At 58.6% G+C, this 22,278-nt stretch overlaps 1 protein-coding gene across 6 annotated transcripts in view; it reads left to right on the forward strand.

Moving 5' to 3' along the window:
• The window catches only part of PXN (paxillin), a 45,520-nt gene extending 23,840 nt beyond the window's left edge, over window positions 1–21,680 (forward strand). Inside the window, exons 1-15 of one of the 6 annotated variants that reach the window (XM_032309073.1) lie at window positions 3,565–3,664; window positions 10,916–11,142; window positions 11,445–11,560; window positions 11,927–12,063; window positions 12,161–12,362; window positions 13,115–13,250; window positions 14,958–15,818; window positions 17,028–17,303; window positions 17,549–17,863; window positions 18,495–18,593; window positions 18,871–19,041; window positions 19,176–19,349; window positions 20,168–20,249; window positions 20,419–20,567; window positions 21,302–21,680. In XM_032309073.1, coding sequence (XP_032164964.1) covers window positions 3,652–3,664; window positions 10,916–11,142; window positions 11,445–11,560; window positions 11,927–12,063; window positions 12,161–12,362; window positions 13,115–13,250; window positions 14,958–15,818; window positions 17,028–17,303; window positions 17,549–17,863; window positions 18,495–18,593; window positions 18,871–19,041; window positions 19,176–19,349; window positions 20,168–20,249; window positions 20,419–20,567; window positions 21,302–21,568 — 3,225 coding nt within the window. In that variant the 5' untranslated portion in view covers window positions 3,565–3,651 and the 3' untranslated portion in view covers window positions 21,569–21,680. Of the gene's footprint in view, window positions 1–3,564; window positions 3,665–10,610; window positions 10,711–10,915; window positions 11,143–11,444; window positions 11,561–11,926; window positions 12,064–12,160; window positions 12,363–13,114; window positions 13,251–14,957; window positions 15,819–17,027; window positions 17,304–17,548; window positions 17,864–18,494; window positions 18,594–18,870; window positions 19,042–19,175; window positions 19,350–20,167; window positions 20,250–20,418; window positions 20,568–21,301 lie in introns of those variants that run through there. The other 5 variants (XM_032309075.1, XM_032309072.1, XM_032309074.1 and 2 more) reach the window with 5 other exon arrangements.
• The last annotated feature ends 598 nt before the right edge of the window (window positions 21,681–22,278 follow it).

A 22,278-nucleotide genomic window follows, 5' to 3' on the forward strand; every position in this document is an offset into this window, starting at 1 on the left:
AGAACCAGCGTGAAGCCGGCACCCAACTTGGGCTTGTGTTTCCCTGGTGTGTTAGTGCAGTCTGCCCCTCTTCCCCTAGTGGGAGGTGGGAACAGCATTTACAGAGGGAGGAAGCTGGGGCCTGCCACTTTTTTACTGGGAGGAGTTAGGCTCGGGTGAGACGTGTCTGTAAAAGGAAGACCTAGGGGCACCTGGGTGGCTCAGTCGATTAGGTGTCCAACTCTTGGTTTTGGCTCAGATTGTGATCTCTGGGTGGTAGGATCGGGCCCTGCGTGAGGCTCAGCGCTCATCACAGTCCGCTTGAGATTCTCTCCCTCTTGCTTTGCCCCTCCCCCACTTGCACACACTCTCCTTCTCTTCCTTTCAAATAAATAAAATTGTCATTTATCTATTTTAAATATTTTATTTATTTATTTGAAAGAGAGAGAGAGTGCGAGTGAGTGTGGGAGGGGGAGGGGCAGAGGGAGAAGCAGACTCCCTGCTGAGTGGGGAAGCCTGATGGCAGGACTCGATCCCAGGACCCTGAGATCATGACCTGAGCCGAAGGCAGACGCTTCACTGAGTGAGCTACCCAGGCGCCCCTCAAATAAATAAAATCTTAAAGGAAGACCTAGGTTGACTTTGGGTTGCAGAGTTTAGCCCAGATGTCTGTCTGTCCCTCCGTTGGCTGTTTAGCGAGTTCAGTGGAGCCCTGAGCAGCTGTCTCCTGATGATCCTCATGCTGCCTTTGCCTGTTTCTGGTGGGGGCTGAGGAGCCACTGATCTGTGTGTGTCCCCCAAATGGTCCAGGCATCTCCCTCTCATCCAGGTAGGAAGGCTGCCTGACAATGAGGTCAGAGGTCAGTGCTTGGGCCAGCCCTGTCTTGTATCATGTCACTTAGAAAACACTCAGGCAGGTCAGCCCAGCAGCAGGTTAGCCTAGACCGTGGCCCTGCCGCCTTCTCTGAGTTCTTGAGCTCTGAGGGCCTCCACGTGGGGCTCAGCAGTGGCTCAGGACCCTGCCTGCGACTGAGGAGGAGGTGGGGAAGGGGGTGGGGGAGAGAACAGGGAGACCACGAGCAAGGGACCCCTGAGGGGGCAGCGGCGGAGCAGCACCCCATGGCCGGCCTTTCTGGATTGCAGGAGGGCTCCAGAGACTGCTCTGGAAACAAAACAGTGGTGACAGGCGGAACAAGGGATGGCTACGGGAAGCGATCGCTCCTCTCCTGCTGGGGTGTCATGGAATGGACGGGAATGAGTTCCTGGAGTCAGGCAGAGCTGCCCTCACCACGGACTCCGCTTGCCTGTGGAGCACACTCACTAGACATCTCTGAGCCTCTTTGTCCTTATCTGTAAGATGGGGTTGTGAGGCCAGTAAGGATTACGCCCCCCCCCCCCCCCCCGCCCCGTCTGAGCTTCTTCCTGTTCCTGTGGCCCTTTCTTTGGGTTCCTTTGTGGCACTCTGCTGGGTTTGGAGCCTCAGTGTTAGGAGCAGAGGCTGCTGTGTCCTGGGTTTGCTCCTCTGGAGGTTAAGAGGCTGAGAGCTTCTGTGGAGTTCGGGCAGCTCCTTCTGTTGTCGCCATTCCAGGTTCAAAGCCACAGGGCTCTCAGACAGCTGTGACTTCCCGGCAGGCAGGAGAGCTGGCGTTGTGTGTGTGGGTGTGGGTGTGGGTGTGGGGGGTGCTGGAGCCCTGCAGTTTCTCTCTTGCCTCTGTCCTTGCTTGGGAGTGAGTTGGAGGCTTCTGGGCTCAGCTGATGTACTCTGAGGAGGACTTGGAAGAAACCCCAGGCACGGAGGGGTGAGGTCAGTGGTTTGCTCAGCAAGGAGGCCTGAGTTAGGGACGGGCTGTCATAGCTCCCAGGATTCCTGGCCACTGTCCCTGGCTCCACCTCTGCCCCTCCCATCCACTGGGAGATGAAAACCAGTGATGTGGGTTTATCTACTGAGCGTCCCCTCTGTGTCACAGTGGGAGGGCAGAGGAGGGCCTCCCCAGCCACCACAGTGGCTTTTGCATGCTTTGTCATGGATCCCTCACCATGTGTTCTCTGAGTTCTCTGAAGCCCAGAATGATCTAGTTAAACTGCCACCCAGGCTGGTGAGTGGTGGAGACTCGGCGGGGGCCTCTTCTTTCCCCTCTGCCACACTGCCCGGCGTTGGGATGCCCGAGGGTGTACAAAGAGCTATGTGACCGTCCCCACTCCCAGTGCCACTAGAGCAGCCAAATTTGTGGTATGGACAGGGGTGGCTTTATGTGTGGACAGTGGTGGCTTTGTGGAAATTGTTCTCCAGAGTCCCCAAGTGCACGTGCAAAGAGAGTCTCCTTGAAGCCTCACTTTTTATCTTACAATTCATTTGCACTTTTGCCTTTGGCTTCATAAGGTAGCCTTGCTTGTTTTAGGGCAATGGTTTAAATTTCTTTCTCCTGAGGCAGTTTGATCCTCAGAATATATTTATCCTGAGGTTCCTGTGCCCTTCGCCCCCATGTGTCCCCTGGGGTGTGTGGCTGTCCCGGTAGAAGATGGAGGGGGGAGGCATGTTTAGTGTTGTGAAGATTGGCATACAGCTGGGGAAAGGGAAGAGAGGGCCCAGTCTGTCTAGAGAGGCAGGTTGCAGTGAGTATGCTCCAGGAGGAGGTAAGTGCATGTTTCGGGCTGTACTCTGAGAAGCTCAAGCCCCGAATACCATTCCCTGGGCCTCTGATTTTATCCTTCAGGCAGAGGGAGCCATCCGTGGCTGAGCAGTGTGACTCCGCCTTGCCCGGCAAACACCCCCTCCCAGTAGTAAAGGCTCATGGGGGTATTTGTGCTGTGGATCTAGCGGGAGGGAAGGGAGTTCCTGCCCCAGGAACACAGGGTGTACGGTCTAGTGGGCAATGCGACACACACCAAAAAGGGGGTTCCAAGAAGTACATCTTGTGTACAGTATGGTGTTTGCTGTAAGTACAGCTGGTGTTTGCTGAAAGGGTCAGAGTTGGGGAACCTGGGCAGGGGGCTGCAGGCAAGGCTGAGAAGGGGGCTGAGCCTGGACCTGGATGCTGGTCTAACCTGTTGATTTGAAAAGAAAGGAAGCCAATAATGGAGATGCACCCGGGAAGGAAGAATTAATTTGCCAGTGAAGTGTGGGAGCTGGGGACGGTCGCAGTTGTTAGGGTTGCTGTCAGGTAACCTGAAGGGCAGGAGGGAGAGAGCTGAATTCGGGAAATGGCCCAATTGCCCGAGATCAGGAAGCTCTGGCCCATTCTGTGGCCGCCTCAGGCTGTGTTCATTCATCAGAACTTGACTGGCAAAGAGTGGGTAACTTGGGCTGTGAAATCCACAAACATTGGGAAGAGAAGACCGCGGCTTATCCCTGCAACGGGCAAACTTTTGAACTTTCTGTTTGGGTCTCTGCAGGGCAGATGACTCACTTCTGAGCCCCTCCTAACCTCTGGTGGTGATTAGCAGGACTGACAGGCCCAAGGAGCCGCCCTGCCCAGCGACAGAAACGGCCGACTGGCCTCCAGGAGCCTGATTGCGGGAGTGGTTGGGAGCTGGTGCAGAGCTGGTGAGGAAGAGCTGAGAAAACTTCCAGCACCTGAGCCTCCTGTTTTTGTATGTAAAGCCGTGTTGAAGGAAATGTGGGATGAGCCTGGAGTTGGGTCCTAGCTTGACCTTAAAAAGAACCGTTTCTGGATGACCCGGAGAGGTGAATGAAATCTGACCAATGGAATGCGTCCACGGTGGTTCTGGGCCCTCTGGGGGAGGGCGGGGCCTACTGATCCCCGACCGAGGGATGAGTTACCGACAACAGAAAAGAGCCTGGCGTCTAGCCAGCTGGGTCCTGCTCCTGGGCCCGCAGGGAGGTGTGCAGGGGAGATCTGGGCAACTCCTCCCGTTTGCCACTGCCTAAGGAAGCCTCAGTAGCAGCCAGGGGCCTGGTGGGGGGGTGAGGTGGGGGCTGTGTGGGTGCCTGGTGCCGTTGGGCTTCTTCCTGGAGCTCAGGGTGACTTCTGGAATTGCCTTTCTGCCTTCATTCTCTCGAGTCTCCGGTTACCTGTGCTCTGTGACCTTGGGCACCAGCCAGGACCCAGTAAAGGTGACCCAGCTGGCATACTCATGTTGTATCAGCCCGTGAGGAAGGACTCTTCAGCAGACAGGAAACCACCCTCCTCTGGCGTGTAGGAAGCCCAGGGTAGAACTGCCTCACCCAGAGGGCACCTCCCAGCTTTCCCGGCAGCAGATTGGAGGACTCCGGCCTGCCCCCCCTAGTTTCCCGTGTGTCACCCCCAGCCCACACTTCCTCTGGGGCTGAGACAGTAAAATGGCAGTTCCTGTGGAGCGAGGGATGAGTCAGCGAGGGAGAATGGTGGCTAAATCTTCATAACCTCCAGGCACGGCTATGAAATATTTAAATGACACTAAAGTATTGATTGTTTCTCATCATCCCCTTAGGGAGAGCAGTTCCTGTCTGGGATTCAGATAATAGCAATGCCTTGGATTTAGGCAGACTCCAGAAAGCCCAGAGATGCTGTATAAGTCTTACCTGAAATTGTATTCTCTCCTCTCCGGAGCTTGCTCCCAGGAATTGGTTTCTGCCCATTTTACAGACAGGGAAGAGAGGATGACCCACGTGGGTGGTTTGACCTGCTGCCAGGCACTCAGCAGGCTGGGCCTGGAAGCCTTGCATCCTGGCTCCTCCGCACTAGCTTTCTCTGCTCCCGGCTCCCTCCCTGTCTTCCTCTTCCTCACAGCCCCTGGCATTCCAGCTTCTGGGGAGAGAGGCGTCAAGCAAGATGGACAAGTGCTCTCCAGGGCTTAATTCTTGGAGTGGAGACAGTTGGTGGACAAGGACCCAAACTGGCAGGGAAGTCCCCTCCAGGAGATAGACCTCCTCATCAGTGTCCAGGCCCTGGGTCCCTGGGCCCTGTGCGGGGCAGAGCGGAGCTGGCCTAATTGGCCTTTACTGGTCACAGATCTGCCTTTCCTCCCTGGACAGTTATCAGGATAAATATACCCAGCTCCCCATTCCTGGGGAGTTACTCACCCAGTAAAACTACCCCGCTGTGGATTAGATTACCTCTGCTCTCACTGCTCAGATGCTCAGGGCTGGGGAAACAGGGGGACCCGCCTTCTTGTCCTGCTTCCTTCCTAATCTGGAAGAGTCCCAGCAAAGGGGCTGAGATGAGACCATCCTGGAGGAGCTGGTCCTGCTGTTTACATAACTGCTTCCTTAGGAAGGCCAGAGCCTGCTCACTGCTTGGATCCCTGAGCTTGGGCAGCTTTTCCTCTGATGGTTGAGGCCACGCTCTACCCCCCAGCAGGTGGTCAGCAGAGGGGGCTGAAACTTCCCTTGCCCAGAGTTCTGAACCTAGCAGGGTAGACAGGCCTAAGACTGGGCCTCTCTAGGGTTGTGGGAAAGGGACTTGCGGACCCTCCGCTGTCTCTTGAGAGTCCGATCTCGTGTTAAATGGCAGGGATGGACAGACAGCTGGCCGCGGACTGCCGGGAAGGCCCTTATGCTATGGCGCAGCCCCTTGCTTCCCGTGTTGGAGCTCTCAGGGTGGTGTTGGCCGCTCCTTCCTTCTGCTTGTCAGCTCCTAAGGACACTGTGCCAGCCCCTGCCCTGGGTGACGAAAGCTGAGTTAAGGCTTGCGGGAAGAAGGTGGGTGAGTGGAGTCTGGAAAAGATTTGAGTTCTAACTGTGGGCTCTCCTGGGCCTCAAGAATGCAAGGCATTTTGAGGTGGGGTCTTCCTGGAGGCTAAAGGAGCCCACCACTTCTAGTGGAGCCCGGTGCTGGGAGTGGAGGAGGAGACCAGGTTGGAAACCTGGTGGGGAGGCTTTTCCAGGTGGTTTTCTGTTCCCCAGATTGGTGCCCCTAACTGCTTCTCCGGGATTGCAGCATCCTCTGCCTCCGGACTGGGACAGGAAGGGGAGGTGCTTTCTCCTGCCCCTCCAGGGCTACCTTTCTCTCTGGGAGCCAGCTCCCCTCAGGGTAGCATTTACTCAGAGAGTGCTTTCTTCCAGGACAGTGCTAAGCCAGCTCTGTGTATCCATTTTTTCATGATATTCCTTGCTCCTGTGAGTAACATGGTAGAATTCCGGTCAGACAGACAAGGAAACTGAGGCACAAGCAGTTTGGCCACTGAGCAGTCTGTGTGACTCAATCTCCCTGTGTAAGTTCTCACATCTGGTGTCTTTTTTTTTTTTTTTTTTTTTAAAGATTTTATTTATTTATTTGTCAGAGAGAGAGAGCGAGAGTGAGCACAGGCAGACAGAGTGGCAGGCAGTCAGAGGAAGAAGCAGGCTCCCTGCAGAGCAAGGAGCCTGATGTGGGACTCCATCTCAGGGCACTGGGATCATGACCTGAGCCAAAGGCAGCTGCTTAACCAACTGAGCCACCCAGGCGTCCCTCACATCTGGTGTCTTTAGAGTCTGGGAGGAGAGAATGGAATAGTCCTGGGTCCTCCCTCACCCCCCCCCCCCCCCAACTTGAGGGACCCTGGTGGATAGACCTTTATCTTCTGGCTTCTGCCCAGCTCTGGGCGTGACAGTCTTTATCACACACTCTGGAGAGGCCAGGGCTTGGGTAGGAGGAAGCCAGTTTTGTGAAAGGGTCTAATTTGTTTTTACACTTCATTGGGGGCGGAGGTGGAAAGGGTTCGTTGCGTGTCTTTAACTTATAGGGTGTCATGGGTCATTGGATCAGCCTAGGTTTCCAGAGCCGTCGTCTGGCCAGGGCTGCCCCTGTCCTGCATCCTCCGCCTGGTTTGGGAATGTGAGGGGCGCAGCTGCGGCTTGCATCCTGGAATGCAGGCAGACCGGCCCCTCTCTCTTCTCCCTCCCTGGGCAGCCAGCGTCTTAACCCCCTCAAACCCTTGGGGCTACAGACCCCAGGCTCCCGCTCCCTACCTCCATCGCCCGTCGGGTCCGCGGGATTACGTTTGACGGGTCGCTGGGGCCCGGGAAAGGGCGTCTTGCAGCGTGCTCCGTGCCCGCCCAGGCAGCCTACCCCCAGGCGGCCTGCGGGTCCGAAGGCGCCCCTGATCTGAGCGGCTGCTTGGGCCCAGGCCCTGCCGCGGGGTGGGGACGGGGTGCCCGCGGGCGCTAAGTCTGCAGAGGGGGCGCGCGTCCCTGTGGGTCTCCGGAGCCCCGCGGGGCTGCATCACTCATTGGTCGTGCCTTCCAATGTTCGTGTGCCCCAAGCACGGGTGGCAGGTTTGGCACCTCCTCGTGCGCCTCCCGTAGCTGCTCCGTCCCTCCAGATCACCGAGCTTTCTCGGGATTGAAACTTCCCCAGGGAGCCCGTGGCTGGGGGCTCCCCGGTCTTCCCCGCCTCGAAAATTCCGTGGTTGCGTGAGTTTACCTTGGGTTACTGCGCTCGCCGCGGGAGCCGACGGGCCAATAGCGCCCTCTGGCGGGTATCAGCGGAAGGGCCGCATCCCTTCCTCGCCGGGGCGGAGCTGGGTGTCCTTTGCCCCCGGTGGGCTGGAGACTTTGCACCCAGCCTGCCATCCCCTCCCCCACCTACCTGGAGAGGAGAACCGCTCCCCCTGGCACACGCACACCGGATGGTCTCACCCGGAGACTTCCACTTCCCCTCTTGTGTGGGTGGAAGTGCCAGGACATGCATCAGCTGGCCCGGAGAGGCAAAAAGCCTGCAGCATCTAGGGTGGTTTCTTCCAGAAAAGGGATGGGAAGCCCCAGGGAGGGCTTCCTTCCACAGGGTGGCTTGGGTGGTTCTGGTGGCTCTGACTTGTCCTGAAGGTTTCAGGCTTGGACCCAGAAAATTAGTGGAGAAATGCTGAGGACATTCGGAGCCTTCCTTAGCCTGGAGAAAGGTGCCCCCCCCCACAGCTTCCGGTCCTGCCTCTGTGTGTCTGGAGCATATCCTACAAACACCTTCTTTGGGGTCTGGGTGGAAGGACTCTGGACTCTGAGCCTGGCTGCCTGGTGTTTAGAGCTAGGTACCAGGCAGTAGGTGCAGCTGAGAACTGGAGGACCCGCCCATGGGGTGCTGCTTGCAAGTGAACTTTCTTGAGCAGTCTTGCCTCTTCGGCCTCTGTTTACTCAAGCAGGGGAGGAGTTCGCTGAGTTTGCAAGGAGACTTTGGCCCGGAACCATTTTGTGGGCTTTCAGGCCATAGCAGCCTTCTACACCCATAGGTGTCCAAAGCAGAGCCCAGAGGCCTCCTTGGCTGCCTCCTATATTCCTGGCTTCCTTCCCTAAGGCGTTTGTGGGGGGCTTTGGGGAGAGAGTGACACTGTGCAGTCACTGAGCAATGTCCAAGGGTGCGGAGAGGGAAGCAAGCTATTCCAGAGGACCCCTGGCGCTGGCATGTGCTCTCTCCCACTCGGGCAGACACACATTTGATTGCTTTCCCGCCGGCGTCCACACCTGTCTCCCTCCAACTGGTGCTTTATTACTTCTTTTCTCATGAGGCTTTCCCTTGGCACGTCTTATCCAGATTCTGACCATAGAAGATGTGGGAGTGGTCAGTACGGTGCATCCTACCCTGACCTCCTTGGAGGAAGGTGTTTTTCAGAATGTCACAAAACAAAGAAGATCTGATGTTTGTAGCTTTCCAGGGACTGTAACCCCCACTGCCCCAGGTAGAGCTCCCACCAACACCATGAGGTTGGAATGATGAACCCCAGCTTGTCGGGGCAGCCGAGGCTCAGGGATGGCCGCAGAGAGTAGATGGAGGAGCTAGGACTCGAACTCCTGGAATCTTTTGTTTCTGTCCCCCTAGGACTCCTCCTTCTGACCAACAGATGTATCGGTGTTTAAAAGACCCCAGTGAAATTGTAAGCTAGACTTAGAGTCAGGGGGAGTGGATGGGGGTTCGAGGCAGAAGGCAGTGGAGGCCCTCACTCTGGGGGTCTGATGGGATAGGTTATCCCTTTGCCTGAGGGACCCGAGTGCACATCCTCACTGTGTCCTCTCAGCCAGGGGTTGGCAGCATGGGCGTGTGACTCTGCCTGCCTGCGCCTCACTTTTACCCTCCATGCTGGTGTTGCTGTGAGGAGGAAGGGAAGGAACACAGCGTGAACCTCCTGTTATTCCCACTGGGGCTGCACGTGGTGCCTGCTTTGGGGAGCCCTGTAGGGTTTTCCAGCTGGCTCTGCCTTTGATGGAAAAGGGGAGACCCTTCCCCTGCCGAACTGGACCCAGGGCAAGTGGGGATGCTGTGTGAAGCCACGACAGCAGGTGGCAGCCGTTCAGAGGCCACTGAGTTCGGCCCCGGACCCCAGTTCCTTTTCTGTCATTACCTAGGCACGCACTGACTGCTTCTAGTTCTGCTTTGCTGGAGACAGGAAGCCAGACTTATCTAGGGGATCTTGCAAGGGGCGGGGGACTGCAGGAACTGACTTTCCTCGGGAGTCAGGAGACCCTTGTGCCGAGCTGCTGGCTCCAGGGTCCTGGGCCTTGTCACAAGCTCCCCCTCTAACCAGCTGGGTAAGAGCTGGGGGTGGGTGTGGCCACCCTTGGGGATAGGAGGGCAGGGCAGGCAGCTGGGAAGTGTGGGACCCCCTTGGTTCCCTCTACCAAGCTGGGGTAGGGTTGGGGACAAGGACATAAGGAAGGATCGTCCTGGGCACCGGCACTCAAGAAGTTGTACCATTGAAATATGGCATCATGTCGTGATCTCAGCAGACTGTTCCAGGCCAGATTTTGGGGGCTTGGGGCTACTGAAGAGCCACACAGTCCTTTCTTTCACTGGCTTTGTTATCTGGGCAGCTTCCACTACCTCTTGAAGCTCCTTTCCCTGCCTGTAAATGTAGGATCAGAATTCCAGCTTTATCCAGTATTAGGGTTCACAGAGAGACCCCATACCACGCAGTGCCTAGCGTGGGGCTCGTTACTAGTGATTGGCAGTAGATCCAGCCATATCTGATACATAATATCCTAAGGGTGGGGGACTGACCCTTCCTGGCCCCCAGCGGGTCAGCAGGAGAGTGAGGGTGAGCAGGTCCTTGAATATGGTAGGAATGAGGGTGTGGTGTTGGGGCCAGGCCCTCTGGGCTGGGGGGCTGTTGAGGGTCTCAGGAGGGGGGATTGAAGTTGAGGGGTTATCAGCAGTTCCTATGCCTGCCCCTCTGCTAGGGGAGAACCACGGCCCCCAGTTGGGCGCCTGGTGCCAGGGTAATGGAAGCCTATACTTGATTTGGCTCCCTTCTGCTGTTATAAGCAGAGTAGCGGGGCCCTGGAGCCTCTGGGGCCAGGCGGCTTGCCAAGCTTCCGCAGAAACAGCCTACAGAGCAGTCCTGCCCCCTCCTTAGCTGAGGGGGTGGGGAACCCTGCGCCAGCCTCCACCCAGCCCCCACCTCCCCACCTCCCCACCAACTTCCAACCTCCGAACCTCCGAACCTCCGCCTATAGCCCAGGGTCTCGGAGGAGTAGGCAGCCTGGGGTTTTGCTTCTGCCTCGGCAGAGGGGCAGGTACCATACCCTGGAGAGCACTCCAGGTGGAGTGGGTGCATTGCTGAGAAAGCCCAAGCTCCTGGAATTTCAGTGGGACCTGGCACTGCCTGGGCCCCTCCCCGTGACGTGGGGCCCCTCCCGCCCATTCTCCTCGCCTTGCCCTGTGGAGTCAGAGTGCTGAGTTCCAGGCAGGCATTTCTGACTTCCAGCCAGCCAGCCGCACAGCCCTGTCGGCAGGGAACGCAGGTGCCCGGGCGCCAGAGGTAGGAGAGCCCCAGGGGCAGCCCAGGAGCCTCCAAGCACCTTCAGCCTTGGGCTGGGGAGAAGAGGTCAGTTTCAGAAGCTGGTTCTTTGCCAGGCTGGTCTGGGCTACCGGCTTCCTGCCCCGAGGCTGGTTATTTCTCCCAGGGGTGGGGCAGGTGCCCTTAGAAGTCATTAGCTCTTGGGTGCAGCGGGCAGGGAGGGCACTGCCACTGGACAGCGTGTTGCCAGGATCCCTGGTTCCTAACAGCTCTCGGCGTGTTCTCTCTGCAGACGCCCTGCTGGCCGACTTGGAGTCCACCACCTCCCACATCTCCAAACGGCCCGTGTTCTTGTCGGAGGAGACCCCCTACTCGTACCCAACTGGAAACCACACATACCAGGAGATTGCCGTGCCGCCCCCTGTCCCGCCACCCCCATCCAGTGAGGCCCTCAATGGCACGATCCTTGACCCCTTAGACCAGTGGGATCCCAGTGCCTCCCGATTCATCCACCAGCAGGTAAGGTGGGGATGGGGGCTGGGAAGACAGCCTGAGGCTTTGGGGCAGTAGGAGCTTGCCTGGCAGCAGCTTGGGGAGCCCAGGGAGGAATGGGGGCATATAAGGAGAGGGGCCAGGAAATGGCTGGGTCTCCCAGAGGCCACGTGAGGGGGCAAGTGACCAAGTGTTAATCACCTGTCCCCTGGCCGGAGTGTGGAAATTCCCTGGTGAGACTGTCTGTGAGCCGGAGCCTCCTGGGGGTGACTCGGGTTGTTCCTTTTCCACCGCCTCGGGGGAGGCTCTGAGCATTCTGTTCCCTGCAGCCTCAGTCTCCGTCACCCGTGTGTGGCTCCAGTGCCAAAACTTCCAGCGCCTCCGTGCCCCAGGACGGCGCCGGCCCGCCGTGTTCCCGAGCCGGTGAGGAAGAGCACGTCTACAGGTACTGACGCAGCCCTCCGTGTGCCCCTTCCCCTCCTGCCTGGGAGGTCTGGGGCCAGGGATCAGGCCTGGCAGCAGCCCGCACAAGGTCCCGAGGCTCCTGGCCAGCTCGTACTGCCTTGGGCTGGCCGGGTGGCCTTCGCGCTGCTACCGCCACACAGTAGCAGGGTTGGGTTGTCACACCAGCTGTGTCGTTGAGGACCTGAGGCAAGACTTCCTTCCTCCCCTCTTCTCACCACATCCCTTCCCCACTGCCCCATCTCTTGCTGGGGGAGACTTCACACCCACTCCACCTTCTTCTCCTGGAGGTCTTGAGGCCGCCAGAGCTGGGGGCGCCTCTCATAGTGGCCTCTCCTCTGCCTCTCAGTTTCCCCAACAAGCAGAAGTCGGCCGAGCCTTCACCCACTGTGATGAGCTCCTCCCTGGGCAGCAACCTTTCTGAACTTGACCGTCTGCTGCTGGAACTGAATGCGGTGCAGCATAATTCCCCGGGCTTCCCTGCAGGTAGGACTGGTTCCCTGGGCCCCTGGGGGCCACCTGCTGGCCTTTGGATCCCCAGAGGGATCAGGGCTGAGCAGCCTTTCCCTCTCGCACTTCCAAGATGAGGCCAACTCAAGCCCGCCGCTGCCTGGAGCTCTGAGCCCCCACTATGGCATCCCAGAGAATAACAGCCCACTGGGGGGCAAAGCTGGACCCCTGACGAAAGAGAAGCCCAAGCGGAATGGGGGCCGCGGCCTGGAGGATGTGAGGCCCAGTGTGGAGAGTCTCTTGGATGAACTCGAGAGCTCCGTGCCCAGCCCCGTGTGAGTATCAGTGGGCTCTCCTGGGCAGGGGTGGTCTCGCCCAGCCAGCGCTGTGCTCTGGTGTCCGTCCGCTTGGCCCAGTTGTCCCCCGTTCCTTCTGCGAGGGCCTGTTGTTTGCCGGGCCCTGGACCAGGCCCTGGGGGAGCCACCAGCTTAGTGGCTGTCTGCATGGGCTTTGGAGCCACAGTGTTAGGGTTCGGGTCTCGGGTCTGTCCTCACTAAGTGTTGTCGCTCAAGCCTTCGTGTCCCTGTCTGTAAAATGGGATGAAGGGCTATAGGATAATGGCGAGTACGACCACCTGCCTTGATGGGATGAGACCCAGTAATCCACGTAAAGTGTCTGGAGTGGTTTCTGGCTCAGAGCATGTGGCGCACGTGGCTCCTTACTAAATGTCAGCCCAGCTCGGTGTCGGTGTGTCATTGGGGCAGTCTCACAGGTCTGTACGGTGTTGTCGTGGGGGTACACCGGTGCTTGGGCTCGTTTAACAGGCGAGCTTGAACTCAGGTGCAGAGGACCACAGATGTCCTCCTGAGAAAGGGGCCGGTTGAGCTGCCCTCTTGTCCCAAGCGAGCAGCTCACCTCAGTTTTGTCCCCGCGGCTGAGACTGGGAGCTGGCGGGTTTCTCCGGAGTCGGGCGGGAGGACCCCAGTGTGAGAGCTGAGATGTTGAGACCCTGGAGAGGAGAGGGCCGCTCTGGGGGGACACGGAGCTGGCCTCTGAGGTCCCCGCTGACGCCGTGCCCGCCCCGCAGCCCTGCCATCACTGTGAACCAGGGCGAGATGAGCAGCCCTCAGCGAGTCACCTCCAGCCAGCAGCAGACACGCATCTCAGCCTCCTCTGCCACCAGGGAGCTTGACGAGCTGATGGCCTCCCTTTCGGATTTCAAGGTGCCCTGAGACCCCTCTTCTTCCCTGCACCTCATTCTTTTTCCCCTCTACCTTGGTGTGAGTAGTTGGAGCCCGGGCCCTCAGTGTTTGGGTGCCTCGCCCTGAGCCAGGGACCCTGCGGTGCTCTGACCTCACCAGGGTGCTGGGGAGGGAGGGTCACACCAGGCTTCACTCACAGCTGATGAAGGCAGAGAAGCACTTAGCAGGGAAATTCCTTCTTCCTGGGTTGCTCCCAGCTCCCAGCCACCCAGGCGAGGGGATCCGGAGGCTGAGACAAAGGGTTCTGTGTTGATGGTTGCTCCTGGTGGGGGAGGGCATTCTCTGCTGGGCCATGTGGGACTGGGATCCTGTGCCTGAGAGGTCATTTGTCCCGGGGCTCCGGGGCTCCGTCTCCCACGCTGGCTGGCTGTCCTCAACAGGTCCCTCTTTCTTCTGCCTCTGGCTCCAAATGCACGGGTCTCCTTTGCCGGCCTCCCTCCATCCTTGCCCATACGCTCCACAGGCCCGAGTCCCCACGGGTTCTATCTGTGGGAGACCTAAACCCTTCAGGCTCCTGGGCCAGTCCTGCAGGAGGCATCCTTTCCCCTCCTGTCCTGGGCCTCTCAGGCCTGCCAGGCCCGGGATGTTTCCGTGTCAGTGCCTTGGTGGGGATTTATACTGCCTGATCTCCTGCACTCGCTGACTTCACCCTTCCACGTGGGTCTGCCTGGGACCTCTGGGGCATAAACTAGGGAATCTGAGAAGGGGAGCAAGCCTCCTGAGTGCTCTTGGCCCTCAGGGGGTACAAAGAGTCCCTCCAGCTGGGGGGTTCCTGGTGGGGGATGGGAGCTGCCTGGGCCTTTGACCCTCAAGTGCCATTGGTTGTGGGTGGTGAGTGGCCACCATCAGAAACAAGTCCCTTGGACTTTGGTGTTGGTCTTGGGGAGCCCTGCACTACCACCCTTTAAACTGTTTTTACTTTTTTTTTTTCCCTAAGATTATTTGAGCGGGGGTGAGTATGAGCAGGGGAAAGGGCAGAGTGAGAGAGAAAGACATTTTTCAAGTAGACTTTTCGCTGAGCAGGAGCCTGATGTGGGGCTCGATCCCAGGACCCTGAGATCATGACCCAATCCGAAATCAGGAGTTGGACGCTTAACCGACTGAGCCACCCAGGTGCCCCAGTTTCTGCTTTCTGAGCCAGCCAGCTAGCGTCGAGGTGCCCACAAGCAGCTGCACTGGTTCTAGCTGTGCTCTGAGATGAAGGTCTTGGGGGATGCAGCAAGGCTAGGATTGTCTGGGAGAGACAGCCAGGTTGAGCCAGGTTTGGAGGAAGCACAGCCGCTGCCTGTGGCTGACTCTCCCTCGATTGGGCTTGGGCTGACCTTTTTGGTCACCGGTCTCCGTGGTCCACCTTCTGGAGCCTTTTCTCCCTTGTCCCTACTCTGACTAAGAGGGCCCCGCAGGCCTGGCTCAGTGGTGGCTCTCTGCTGCCTGGGTTTGATGGGGGCCAGGGACGTGGAGCCCAGGAAGACCTTTTTGGGGTCTGAGTCTTTCTCAGGCCGACCCTCGTGCTTCAGCTTCTCAGCCCCCTCGGTCTGGTGTTGGTCAGTGTAGTTGGTGGCTCTCAGTACCCTCGGGCCAAGCCCACCCCTTGCAGAGAGCACCTCTCGTCACCTGTCCCATCTCTCTTTCCTCTCCTTTCTGCCTTTTGTCTTTCTCCTATTCCAGACCAGCTCCTCTGCTGTGGCCTTGAGCTCCCTGGGGCTGCTGCCCAAACCAGCTCCAGCCCCGCGCCACATACCTTCCCCTTCTCCTCCTGGGCCCTCTCTGTTCTTACCATCCACTCCTAAGCTTGCCTCTGGAAGTCCCGCTTCCTCCCAGGAGGTCCTCTGCTTGGAGGACCCCAGTAATGGCCAGGGCCTTCGACCTCCTGTGGCTGCCCTCCAGGTGACACCTGACACTCCCAGTGCGAGGTCTCCCTCTGTGGAGGGCCCTCTGGGGCCATTTGGTGCAGAGAAACAGGCTCAGGTTTGGAGAGACCTATCAAGCCTCACAAGTGAGGTTTCCAGGGCGCCCCCTTGCCATACACCACCCCGCCAGGCTGGGCGCGCAGGTCCCGAGGAGCCTGGAGACCCCCACGGGCTGTTGGCCAACCCTTTGTACCCGGAGGAAGCCATGGCTGCTGCTCGGGAGCGTCCGTGGGCTTTGGAGGCGCGTGAGATCCCCCACGGAGCCACACCCAGCTGCCCGGAAGTAACTGAGCCAGCTGTCGTGGCCGTGGACCGTCAGGCTATTTTCCCAGATACCTGGAGTCTCACAAAGGAACGTGGACAGCCGAAGCAGAGGGCAAAGCCAGAGCCAGGGGAGCCGGAAAGCAGCCGCCCGGCCCCAGTTGATGAGGAGCAGTTAGGTGGACAGACACCCATGAGGGGAAGCCTGATCAGGCCAACCCTGGGACCCAAGACCCTCAGGCGGCCGGAAGGCACCACCGAAGCTGCCGCCCAGGTCCAGAGGAAACAGCCGGAGCCTCCACCTGCCGTGGTCACGGACACGCCCAACACCACTGAGAGGATTTCCGCCTCCGGCCAGGCAGGCGCAAGCTCGCACGGCTGCAAGGCATGGCCCTCGGCTGGCCCGAGTGTGGGCCGCTCCTGGCTAACCGCATGCGGCCTCCCGCTCCGTGCATGTCTGCTTGGGCAGCAGATCCCAAGAGCACGCGGCCTCAGACCCTGATGACCAGGAGTGGGTTCTGTGGGGCCAGTGTAGCCTCCAGGCCCCGGAAATTCTCTTAGTGACAACCCTCTTCTTGCTTGTTTGAAGGCTCTTTCCTCTAGATGGGCTACCCCTCACCTCTTGACATGATGTGTGCGAAATGGTTAAAAGCATGGGCTTTGGAACCAGATAGTCCTGAATACAAACCACGCTTCCGGTACTTGCTACCCTGTGTGACCTTGGGCAAACCCCCACCAGCCTCAGCTTTCTCGTCTTTAAAATGGGGGTAACAGTAAGGGGACCTCGCTGGCTCAGTCAGTAGAGCATGCGACTCGATCTCAGGGCCATGAGTTCGGGCCCCATGTTGGGTGTGGAGCCTGCTTTAAAACAAAAAAAAAGAAAGAAAGAGAAAAGAAAATGGGGGTTATAATAGACATTTTCCCCCCACTGTTGTCCAAGGACTAAATGAGGCAATGTCTGTAAAGTGCTGAGAACATAGCACGTGGTCCCCTATAAGCCGTGGCTGATGTTACTGTTCTTACTGGCTTCTTGCTTGATGAAAATTTTATGTCCTTTCCAAAAACAGACTAGAGCAACAGCAAAAAAAACCCAAACAACTACAAGTGAGGTTATAATATACACCAGGAAAAAAACTAATTAAAAGATGTACTGGCAGGAAAGATCACATTTTTCTATTACAGATCAAAGAAAGAAAGAGTCTTATGCCTTTCCAGGAACGTCTACACTTACACCACATAGTCTGTCCTTTCACATAGTCTTGGAATAAGCCTACAAGGCAGCCGAGAAAATACTTTAACCCCATATCAAGGATGGAGACGCTGAGACCCCTGGAAGTGAAGTCTTGCCCAAGGTCATTGCTGACTTGGAGATGAAGTGCCAGGTGGAGGGAGTCCGCTCTGCCCCTGCCTCCGCCTCACCCTCTGCCCCTGCCTCCGCCTCACCTCTGCTTAGCTCCTCTCTGGCAGTTGTGTTCTGCCCTCTCCTGCCCGCGGCACCTGAGTGTGGACTGAGCAGCCTTGGCTGAGCCCAGAGTGGGACAGTGACAGCTTCCCCCTCCCCCCTCAGATCCGCTCTGTGATCAGGAGGAGCCGGGAGACGGGCCACGCACACCCCATGTCCCGGGAGCCCTCCCCTCGCCGCCGGCTGGACCCCGCCACCCTGAGCAGGACCCCTTCCCAGGAGCGGCTCATCGCAGAGCTGCAGGGTCGGCTGGGCATCCAGCCGGAGGCAGAGGAGGCAGCGGGGGCGGCAGGGGTCTCTGCCGAGGACTGGCTGACCGAGGGCGTCATCATCACTGTGCAGCCTCGTGGGAGGCGGGCTGGGGGGCAGCTTGTAGAGAAGGTAGCGAGGAGGTGCCTGGGGCTGGGCCAGGGCCAGGCCAGTAGGCGTCCTGATTCTTGCCCAGGATGGCTGGAGGGGAGATGTGGTGTGGAAAGGAGGGCGGGGGGAGGGTCTTGCAGCCTGTGGCCGTGTGAGGCTGGCCTCACTCTTGGTGCCAGGGTGGGAAGGCCCGGGGGCGCCTGGGGATGGCATGCTCCCTGCTCTTACGCTCTGCTTCATCTCTCTCCTTCCTTTCTTCTTCCCAGGTCGTCTTCCCTCCTGGCTCCCCCGTTCCCCTAAGAAGAACCTTTCCTCTTCTGGCTTCTCCTCCTCCTCCTGTCTCTTTGCTCCAGCCGCACAAAGACGCCTCAGCCAGCAGCCCTTGTCCCTCGCCCAGCCTGCCCGCCCCCTCTTCCCTGGGGCCCTCTGCTCTTGCCCGAGGTTCCCCTGGGGTCCCAAGTGCTGCGGCAGGGCTTCGGGAAGAGGGTGTGCAGGGCCCCACCCCGCCCCCTGCTGCACCCCACACTTGGAGGTCCGTGGGCTGCCAGACCGACGAGGACCCGCTCTTCCCCCCGATGCAGGCAGGCCTCCCTGTCTCTGTCCCGCTGCCTGGGCCGTGTTCCCGCACTGCACACTTGGGGACACACACACACTCCCTCTCTGGCCCTCCGTCCATGAGTCAGGACAGTACCACAGTCCTTCCTCAGAGCTTGCCTTGACCCTGGGCCCTCTCAACCTGCTGCGGCACTCCTAGCCCCTTGATGTCAGCTGTCCTCTTGCTTCCCAGTGGGGCTTCTCTCTGCCTGCCCCTTCCCCATGTCCCTTGGTCCTGCCTCAGGCTCCTCTGCGGAAGCCATTCCCAGAAGGGAAACCAAACCTGCTCCTCCCGCTCCGGCCCCCAGGCCAGTACCTGGAAGGCCGCTGTGCTCTCAGCCCTGGTTACCTTCCTTTCCGGTGCCCGTGCCTTTAGTTGGCTCACTTTCTGCCCCTTCTTCATCTCTCCCCGGGGCTCGCTCTCTGGGTCATTTTTCTCTAGACTTTTCCTCCTCATTCTGGTACTGCCGGGGGTGGGGGTGGGGGTGGGGGTGGGGTGGGGTCTTCTTATTTCATCCCAGATTCCAGTTTTGTGAAATGTTCCCTAACGAGGTCTCCTTTTCTCTCTTTCCTTAATTAAAAACAATTTTCTTGTCCTCGTTTCCTCCCCTATCCAAGATCCAGGGCCTGGAACAAATGGCGGATGGAGAAGCGTGGGCGGCCGGCTGGCCTCCGAGCGACAGGCAGAGCAGTCCCGAAGGGCAGGACGAGGGAGGGGTCAGTGCCGAGGCGGGGGCGCCTAGGGTCCTGCTTGCCTGTTTTCTGGGCCTTGGTAGGCCAGTGGGGTGCCGCAAGCCCCTCTGATTCCCAGCATATCTCGTGGATGCCACTCCCACCCTCGGGGCTCAGGGCTCTGGGGGCCCTGGACGACGTTGTACAGCTTGCCTCCGACAGCCCGTCTGTCCAGGCGGGAGAAAAGCCCCCGGTGCTGCGTTGCTGCGAGGCCTCTTCCCCAAGCCTGAAGTCCTGACCGCCTCTCTCCCTGTCTTTGCAGTTCATGGCCCAGGGGAAGACGGGGGGCAGCTCTCCCCCTGGGGGCCCCCCGAAGCCTGGGAGCCAGCTGGATAGTATGCTGGGGAGCCTGCAGTCTGACCTGAACAAACTGGGGGTCGCCACAGTTGCCAAAGGGGTCTGCGGGGCCTGCAAGAAGCCCATCGCTGGACAGGTGATAGAGGGGGAAGGGGAGCAGGGGAGGGAGCCGCAGGGGGCTGGAAATTGGTTCCCCTGGGCCCCCCCGGCGGGGGGTGTGTGCTCTATGGCAGGCCAGGGCCCTGAGCCTCGTTCTGCCTCTTTCCCCAGGTCGTGACCGCCATGGGAAAGACGTGGCACCCAGAGCACTTCGTCTGCACCCATTGCCAAGAGGAGATCGGATCCCGGAACTTTTTTGAGCGGGATGGACAGCCCTACTGTGAAAAGGACTATCATAACCTCTTTTCTCCGCGCTGCTACTACTGCAATGGTCCCATCCTGGATGTGAGTCCGGGGGCCCTGGCGGGAGGGCAGGTGTACTGCCCAGTTCTTTCCTGTTGCTGCTGCCATCTGATGCTAAGAAAGGTCACTCATGCTTGAGCTCACACAGCTAGGAAATGGTGGGGTTGGGATTCAAACCCAGGCTAGATTCGGGGCCCTTCTACTCCCTTCCATCTCCCATCCTAGATTCCCTGCTGCATACACTCCAGGGCTCAGGAGCCATGGCCTGATAAATAGAGTAGAGTGCCGGTTCCCTCCCTCTCCTGCTGCGTGATGTGGAGAGAAGCGCACAGCCCCTTGGAGCCTGTTTCTCCACTTACAAGATGGGAGTCTGAATAGAACCCATGACCTTGGGGTGCCTGGGTGGCTCAGTCATTAAGCGTTTGCCTCGGCTCAGGACATGATCCCAGCCAGGGTCCTGGGTTCGAGCCCCACATCAGGCTTCCTGTTCAGCGGGAAGCCTGCTTCTCCCACGCCCCCTGCTTGTGTTCCCTCTCTCTTGCTGTGTCTCTCTCTGTCAAATAAATAAGTAAAATAAGTAAAATCTTAAAAAAAAAAAAAAAAAAAGAATCTATGACCTTAACCACATGGCAAGACTCAGGAGAGAGTATGTCGAGAGAGTATGTCTGGCATGTCAGATCCCTCCGTAAACTGGAATTCCTAGCGGTAATCAGAGCGCATGGAGCACAGACTTGATCTCTGCGTGGGGGTGGGGGTGGGGGTTGGGGGGTGAGAAGGACAGTCCTGCCTGTGGGTCTCTGCTGTGGGATCTGTCCAGTGGGTCGGCACCTGGGCTCTGATCCCACACTTTGCTCTCACAGAAAGTGGTGACAGCCCTTGACCGGACGTGGCACCCCGAGCACTTCTTCTGTGCCCAGTGTGGAGCCTTCTTTGGTCCAGAAGGTATGACCAGCAGGCAGATCACCTTGCTGGATGGTCTCCTCCCCCTCCCTTCTCCCTTACCCCCCAGTGCTTGGGAGGCAGGGGCAGGAGACTTTGCTGCCGTTAGAGTCAGGATGATTCCATCTCTAGACGCCCTCACCCGGCCCCCCCCCAAACCCCTGTTTCTCAGGGTTCCATGAGAAAGACGGCAAGGCCTACTGCCGGAAGGATTACTTTGACATGTTCGCGCCCAAGTGTGGCGGCTGTGCCCGGGCCATCCTGGAGAACTACATCTCGGCCCTCAACACTCTCTGGCATCCTGAATGCTTTGTGTGCCGGGTAAGGAGCCCCCCTCATCTGGAGTGGGCAGCTGGGAGAGAAGGTCCACGCCCCCCACCCCCATGTGCTCTCTGGATCTAACACAGGGGTTATTAAAGGGGTGAGCAGGTAGGGGTGCAATTCTTCAAGTTCAGAGGGTCTTGGGCCAGGGCTCAGAGTGAGGTTGGGAGAAACCAAGAGGAAGGGAGACAGTGTCCTCCAGCCTTGCCCTGTGCAATGGCCCTGGGACTGGTCATATTCAGCAGAAGGGCGTGTGAGAATGAAATGAAGTAATCTCGTACCAGCTTCAGTGGAAACAGGCAGTGGTCTCCAAACTATTCTGGTGGTAATGGGAGTCCATAGAAGTTAGGGCTCCAACAAGGCTCTCAGACCACATACGTTTGGGAAACTGCTCACTGCAGGACTTCTCAGTGCCTTTTATACCCAAGTATGCAGGCTGGTTTCTGGGCACATGTTCCAGCCACCTGCTCAGGAGTCAGACCTCTGTTTGAATCCAGGCTGTGCAGCTTAATAGCTGCGTGACCTCAGGCAAGTCACTGAACTTCTAAGCCTCAGTTGCCCCTGTTGGGAGAAAGCAGTAAGTGTTTAGTGTAGCACTGGGCACATAGGAAGTGCGTAGCCAGCGGGAATCATGAGCGTGACTGTGTGCTGCCCATCCCAGTGGCGGCTATCCCAGCCCCAAGCCCCAGCCTGAGCCCTCCACCCTCCGCCCTGCCCCCTCTTCTGCCTGGCAGGAGTGTTTCACGCCCTTCGTCAACGGCAGCTTCTTTGAGCACGACGGGCAGCCCTACTGTGAGGTGCACTACCACGAGCGGCGAGGCTCACTCTGCTCCGGCTGCCAGAAGCCCATCACGGGCCGCTGCATCACCGCCATGGCTAAGAAGTTCCACCCTGAGCACTTCGTCTGTGCCTTCTGCCTCAAGCAGCTCAACAAGGGCACCTTCAAGGAGCAGAACGACAAGCCTTACTGTCAGAACTGCTTCCTCAAGCTCTTCTGCTAGGCGCCTTTCTTGGCTCCTCTGCCCCGGCCCAGCCTCCCCAACTGCTACTGTGACCCAGAGGCCTTGCCCAGAGGTCATGGGGCAAAGCCGACTGAAACTGGAACGCGCGTCCTCGGCTGGTGCAGGATGGCGAGAGGGCCTGCTCTTCTTTCCCCCCTGCCAGAGCCACGGCCTTCCGCCTCCTGCAGCCCTCCCCAGGCCGTCAGCTCTTCATGCTCCCCGAGAGAGGGAGGCTGGAGGGCCCCGCCCTGCACCGTGTGTGTCCCCACGACCCCACCTGGCCTGGCCAGCGCCCCACACTGGAGCCGTCTCTTACTCATACTTTGGCAGTGGAGCAAGGGGAAAGGGCAGGCAGGGTCAGATGGGGTCTTTTTTTATCCTTCTCCCCCATCCCGACCTCATTATCCTTGTCCTGAGAGTATTGGGGGATTCCGGCTCTCTTCAGACAATGCCAGCATAAATCCATCTGTCCAAGGGTGGAAATATTCGAGGGGCCACGGAAGGTTTCTTGTGTTCCTCCTGCCCTTCCAGTGTCCCCAGGCCTAGGCCCCTCCCCCCTCCACCCATAACTGCTCTGGTTCTACTGAGAAAGGCCTCTCCAGCAATAATGTTTTATAGTCACTTACTCCGCCTCTGGGACGGCGTGAGGTGGGGAGTTTCCCCCTGTGCCTGGACACTGTACCGACTTTGATAGATTTCTACACTGAGGT

Source organism: Mustela erminea, chromosome 13, assembly GCF_009829155.1.
Source record: "Mustela erminea isolate mMusErm1 chromosome 13, mMusErm1.Pri, whole genome shotgun sequence".
Taxonomy (NCBI): domain Eukaryota; kingdom Metazoa; phylum Chordata; class Mammalia; order Carnivora; family Mustelidae; genus Mustela; species Mustela erminea.